At 34.4% G+C, this 6,324-nt stretch overlaps 1 protein-coding gene across 1 annotated transcript; it reads left to right on the top strand.

Moving 5' to 3' along the window:
* Nucleotides 1-3,019: 3,019 nt before the first annotated feature.
* Nucleotides 3,020-6,009, top strand: LOC140832759 (uncharacterized). The gene is made up of 2 exons (XM_073196928.1): nt 3,020-4,236; nt 4,871-6,009. The coding sequence occupies exons 1-2, from the start codon at nt 3,250-3,252 to the stop codon at nt 5,093-5,095; spliced, it is 1,212 nt and encodes a 403-aa protein (XP_073053029.1). The 5' UTR covers nt 3,020-3,249; the 3' UTR covers nt 5,096-6,009.
* Nucleotides 6,010-6,324: the final 315 nt, after the last annotated feature.

The raw sequence follows: 6,324 nt of genomic DNA, 5'->3' as shown, positions 1-6,324 counted from the left end.
CTATTTGATTATGGTAGAGACAAAGTTTTAATTTTTTTTAACATAAACATTATATTTTTTTAAAATTAACATTTTTTTAGTCGTTTTTCTTGTAAATGCTCTTTTAATATATTTGACCCCAAAAAATTTCACTATATTTATATTTTTCAGCTTCTTATTTTACTGTTATTATGATTAATTAATGAAATATTAATTTTATGGTCATATTATCATTTTAATTTTTATTTGCAAGAAGGTGATATGTTGATGTTTAAGTTGAGGATCATGTTAAAATGAAGGAATGAAATAGACAATCTCAAGGTAAAAAGACTATTTCTCATACATGATAATCTCATTCTGGTCTGTTTCTGAAAATCCAACAATTATCATTGTTCTAAAAATATAAAGTTCATATTCAATCTCACATAAAATAAAATAAAACAATGAACATTGAATTTACGTTGCGGACAATGTCTTAAAGAAGGTTTCACTCTTCCCACGACACAAACAAGAAGCGACACGAAAGCACTTGCATTGCAGTCCGATGTTCCAAACATATAACAGTCTCACGAATTTTTATCTGTGAGAGACGGATCAATCCTATCAATATTCACAATAAAAAGTACTACTATTAGTATAAAAAATAATACTTTTTCAATATGACCCAAATAAGAGATCCGTGTCACAAAATACGATCCGTGAGACTGTCGCACACATGTTTTTGTCAACATATAAATATCTAAAGCGAAAAACACTCTTTCATTTTCCTCGATTCATTTTTTAAAATTTACTCTTAAAAAACTAATTTAAAAAAAAAATCGAACATGTTTCTGTGTCCTTTATCAAATGTTAATATCTGAACTTAGACCAAGATAGTAGGAACTTTTAGTAAATAATATTTCAAATTTATTATATAATTTTGAAATTGGCATAATATATGAAGTTTAAATTATATTTTTTAAAATATTAAGGTGAGTAAAATAAAAAAGGAAATTTTACCCACGCAAGTCCAAATTTGCCATTCGTTGTCTAAATCGAGGGTTTTTCTTTAATGTCGCTATATAGCGACGACTGTGGCAAAACAGTCGCTTATTAAATTAAGTGACGGCTTTTACACGGTCGCTATATAACGACGGGTTTTAATTACACCGTCGTCTGTTTAATTGAGCGACGGTTTATGAAAATTTGTCGTTATATTAGCGACGGTTTGATACAAGACCGTCGCTTTTGTTTTACCCGTTGAACAAAATAGCGACGGGTGTGTGGAATAGTCGCAATAATAGCGACTGTTTTTTAGAAATCGTGGCTATATAGCGACGGGTTTTATAAAACCGTGGCTATTGTAGTGACGGTAATATAAAACCGTGGCTATAATTTAAAAGGCGACGGTTTATTTAAAAACCGTCGCTATATAGCCACGGTTTTATAAAAACCGTCGCTAAATGAGCGACGGTTTTTAAAAAAACGTCGCTAATCCTTCCGTTTTTTTGTAGTGCTGTATGCATTACATCTAGATTTTAAGCTCACACTGTCCCAATCTAGGCTGAGTTTATGCGAATTACATTTCCTCAATATTTTAATATAACATGTTTAATTGATCATCTGACGGAACTCACGTATTTTTTCTTTGCATTAAGAAATAAGTGGCGTTTATAAAGATGTAACAAAGACAGACCTCTTATGTATTATATAACTTTATTTTTTTAATTAATAAGTTTGTTGTAATTGAACCTTGTTGGAATTGAGACCCATCTAAAGACGAGTTAATTTTATTTATATTCTTTATATTTTATGTATTTGACATTTATCTCTATTATCAAAATTTATTTATTTTTACTATATATAGAAAGATAAATATCAAATATATAGAGTACAAGACAATATTTCTTATGCAAAATAGGAAATGGAAAATGGAGTCTAACTAATAATTAAATGAAATTAATGCGATGTTTAAATAACATTACATGTGCACTTTTCTTTCCACACTCTTCATGTTAATCCCATTATTATATTTTTCTTTTAAAAAAATGTGGATGGGCTACAGTGGAAGAATACACCATAATAATTTAAAGAAAACTATTATTTTAAAAATTATAAATAAATTTTAGACTATGTTGGTTTTTTTAATAAAAAAATGTTTTTTTTTTGTTTTTTTTTTTAAAAAAAGGAGCAGTTGCCCACACGAAATCACTTACGTACGCTTTCTTCTTACAAAAAATAGTTGAATTTCACTGAAATGTATAAACTATTTGTTGGCTAATTTTAAATAAAAATTCAATTTGTTTTCACATATTATTGACTTTTTAAAATTTTTTGTACATCTAAAAACATAGTGTTCCTGATTATTATTATATTTTAAAAAAACTTTTAGAATAACTGCAAATAAATTTTAGTCATGAAGTGAATGATACTTTAGAATACATAATCGGATCTAAAAAAATAGTTACCTTTCTGCTATTGACTCAGAACATAAATATTATTTAAAAAATATAACTTTTTATCAATTTGTTTACATATTATTTAACTTGAGAATTTTTTAGGATCGTATATTTCATATAATACAAATAGCAAAAACTTGTGTGAGACGGTCTCATGGGTCATATTTTGTGAGACGGACCTCTTCTTTGGGTCATCAATAAAAAAAATGTTGTTTTTTATTGTGAATCGGTAGGGTTGACCTGTCTCACAAATAAAGATTCGTGAGACCGTCTCACAAGAGACCTACTCAACATAAATAATATATCGTGCTTGTTGTAAACATTTCAAAGTCCTTTCTTTAAACTTTAAAACTCTTGTGAGACGTTATGTGAGACGAATTTTCAATCCGATCTGATTTATGATTCATAATTCGATTTGATTATTAAAAAAATAATAAATTTTTTATTTATGTTAAACATTAAATATGAATCAGATTGACGATGGTGTTTGGAGGAATAGATTTATGAATACGTGAAAAACAGATGCAATTACTGGATGGATATTAACAGCAGCTCGCACGTGCTGATTGTGAACAAATGAAGTTCATATTTGATCTCAATATGGCGACTGTATTAAAAGCAGCTCGCACGTGCTGATTGTGTCCGGTTATCCACGTGTCGTGTTCTCGATGATGGCTCCCTTTTTTTGTTTTATTCTCCGCTTCTTCCTTACTTCAACTCAATCGAACCTTCTTCAGTCCAATCGAAACGCCGTCCTTTGTTGAAGGTATAGGGATTTTTCCTATATGATACCGGAGTTGATTTGATTTGAACTGAAATAATTCTTGTGGTGATGGATTCTCATTCCGTTGGATCGAGCTTTTCCTACAAGGGGCAGGAATTCAGCGATCATAGCCTTGTAAATGGTGATTGCTCTGCATTCAGTGAATGTAGCAGTGATAGATCCGGGGAGTTTACGGCCGCCTCCGCCTACAGTCGCCATCTCTTTGTCGCCTGCGCCACAGATAACTCCGATGAGCTCATCTCCTATCTCGTTTCCGCTCTTGATTCGACCAACATCGATGAACAGAAGCAAGCAGCTATGGAAATCCGTCTCCTAGCCATGAACAAAGCTGATAACAGAATTAGAATTGCCGAAGCTGGGGCGATTAAGCCGCTGATTTCGTTAATTTCGTCGAACGATCCTCAGTTGCAGGAATACGGCGTCACCGCGATTCTTAATTTATCTCTATGCGACGAGAATAAGGAAGAAATCGCTTCATCCGGGGCGATTGAACGGTTAGTCCGCGCGCTGAAATTCGGTACTTCAACTGCCAAAGAAAACGCCGCCTGCGCACTCCTCAGACTGTCGCAAAACGAGAAGAACAAAACCGCGATCGGGAAATCCGGTGCGATTCCGCCGCTGGTGAACTTGCTGGAGACCGGGAGTTTGAGAGGGAAGAAAGACGCGTGCACGGCGCTGTTCTCGCTGTGCTCGGTGAAGGAAAACACACTGAAGGCTGTGCAGGCGGGAATAATGAAGCCTTTGGTGGAGATGATGTCGGACTTTGCTTCGAACATGGTGGATAAATCGGCATACGTGTTGAGCTTGCTGGTGTCAGTGGTGGAGGCTAGGGCGGAGCTGGTGGAAGAAGGTGGGATTCCAGTGCTGGTGGAGATAGTGGAAGTGGGAACACGACGGCAGAAGGAGATTGCGGTGTCCATACTGTCAGAGTTGTGCGAGGATTGCGTCGCGTATCGTACCATGGTGGCCCGCGAAGGAGCCATTCCTCCCTTGATCGGTTTGTCGCAGACTGGGACCAGTCGGGCCAAACATAAGGTAAAAAAACGAAAACTTTTCTCTCCTATTTCCTAGTAACATTTGATTATTCGGAGCCAACTAATGTTTGTTAATACCAACATCTAAGACGAATTGCGAATTCCATCGCCAACTATGTTGGTTAATTCAACAAAATATATCTCGTAAAAACTTGTATGAGACGGTCTCACGGGTCGTATTTGTGAGACGAGTCTCTTATTTGGGTCATCCATGAAAAAATATTACTTTTGATGCTATGAGTATTACTTTTTATTGTGAGTATGAGTAGGGTTAACTCATCTCACAGATTAAGATTTGTGAGATAGTCTCACATAAGACCCACTCAATATATTTTAAAGTCAGCTCAAGATCTCATTTTTTTCACCATTTGTTGGTCATTTATATGTTTACTCGCAAATATTATCCATGTTCTTTTGTAAATTTGCTAAAATGTTTACAAAAGTTGACGAACAAATAAATTCTCCTGGAAAAAAAATGGGCGAGCTACTTAGTACCTCGTGAAAATTTCAAAAGTATTATTAAATTATTTTGTATATAAATTTATATCGAACATTAAAATGTCTGAAACGAGATTACATTTCATTGCCAAATTTTTTATCGGATCAGAATCCCGTATTTATTTATTGATTTTTAGACCCACCGGAGTTGGCATGTTGAATCAAATCAAAACAATTCCCAAAACGAAGATCACAACTGTTTTTCGGTTTTGATCGTAAAGCCAATGTCGAAACCAAGAACTTACAGTGTGGTATGGATTCCTGAAGATATGAAAATAAAGCCAAAATTAGAATTGGAACCGTGCAAAGTTCGTAACTTGATCATAAATCTATCTCCAGGATTTTACTATATTATTAGTTAGTTTCATAGTTCAGTGATCTCACATATTGGCCAAGTGTGCAGCCCAACCCTACGGGTAGTAAAAAGGCTAAAGCACACCTCTTAGATTGGTGTTGATATATAATTCTTATACTAATTACTAGCTATTAGATCACAATTATTGCCACAAACTATAAAAATTAGTGAATCTTAGGCAATAATGTCTACCTGTCTGCCTGCACAGTTCTTGTAAATCAATAGTTAAAATTATCTCCGGACAATAGGTTCCCTTTGTAGGGTTGTTCACCATGGACGACATAATAATTGTATCAAGTTAATGCAGCTGAACGATATCAAGTAATACAACCAATACGGCCATCTAAATGTTTGTTAGATTAGCATTATTGGTCAATAAACTAAGTGTAAACAGATCAGATTAATTGTATTGATATTACTTGAAAAAGAGAACACAGACAAGATATGATGACCCTTATTATTCTATTATGGGTTGGTCTCTACTTTGTCCCGATGGTACTAGAAAGTAGCCCAACAAGATAGTTGTTCGTTTTGTTTATTATTCTGGCGTCTCCAATCAGCTTGGACAGTGCAAAATCATACGGTCTCAATATTTAGATGTAATAGTGTGGGATTACATGGACGGACCAAATCGGTTACGATATATGATTCCAGTTTAATTAATAGTCTATATGTGAGTTGTGTTTGAGGGTCAACATTTAGACATAATATTCGAAGGTAGATTAAAATTAATTTCAGAAAATTTTATTGGACAGATACTCATGTTTTTTGGCATTTAGCTTACTAATGGGATTGTGGTTTTGGACAGGCGAGGCACTGATAGAGGTTCTAAGGCAACCGAGATCCGCAAACTCCGCTGCCGAATACAATATCTGACATTGTAATTATACAATGTTGTGGTAAATTTGTTCATTTTCTTTCGATTTTTATCTTGTTAATTATAGTGCCGTTCATACAAATTTTCGTTTATATCATATCAATGTGCATAGTTGTATGTAGCACTTGGTAAGACTTTGTTGTTTTTTACTTCAAAAACACTCATCAAAAAATTTTTCTGAAACTTTTAGGAATAATGTTTAGACTTCATTAGGGATGTCAATGGGCCGAGTTTTGCTCAACCCACAATGGACCCGCCCCAGATATATCAAATGGGTCATGAGGCGGGTCTCGAGTCCAATTTTTCGGACACGTCTGGATATAGGGCGGGTCATGAGTCCTGTAATACCCGTCCTCATA

This window comes from Primulina eburnea, chromosome 5 (genome assembly GCF_022965805.1).
Source record: "Primulina eburnea isolate SZY01 chromosome 5, ASM2296580v1, whole genome shotgun sequence".
Classification (NCBI taxonomy): Eukaryota; Viridiplantae; Streptophyta; class Magnoliopsida; order Lamiales; family Gesneriaceae; genus Primulina; species Primulina eburnea.
This window is presented reverse-complemented; position numbering and strand designations above follow the sequence as displayed.

Coding starts and splice junctions, on each gene's coding strand:
- LOC140832759 (XM_073196928.1), top strand. CDS start 3,250: ATGGATTCTCATTCCGTTGGATCGAGCTTTTCCTACAAGGGGCAGGAA. Junction 4,237..4,870: donor CCAGTCGGGCCAAACATAAG/GTAAAAAAACGA, acceptor ATTGATTTTTAG/ACCCACCGGAGTTGGCATGT.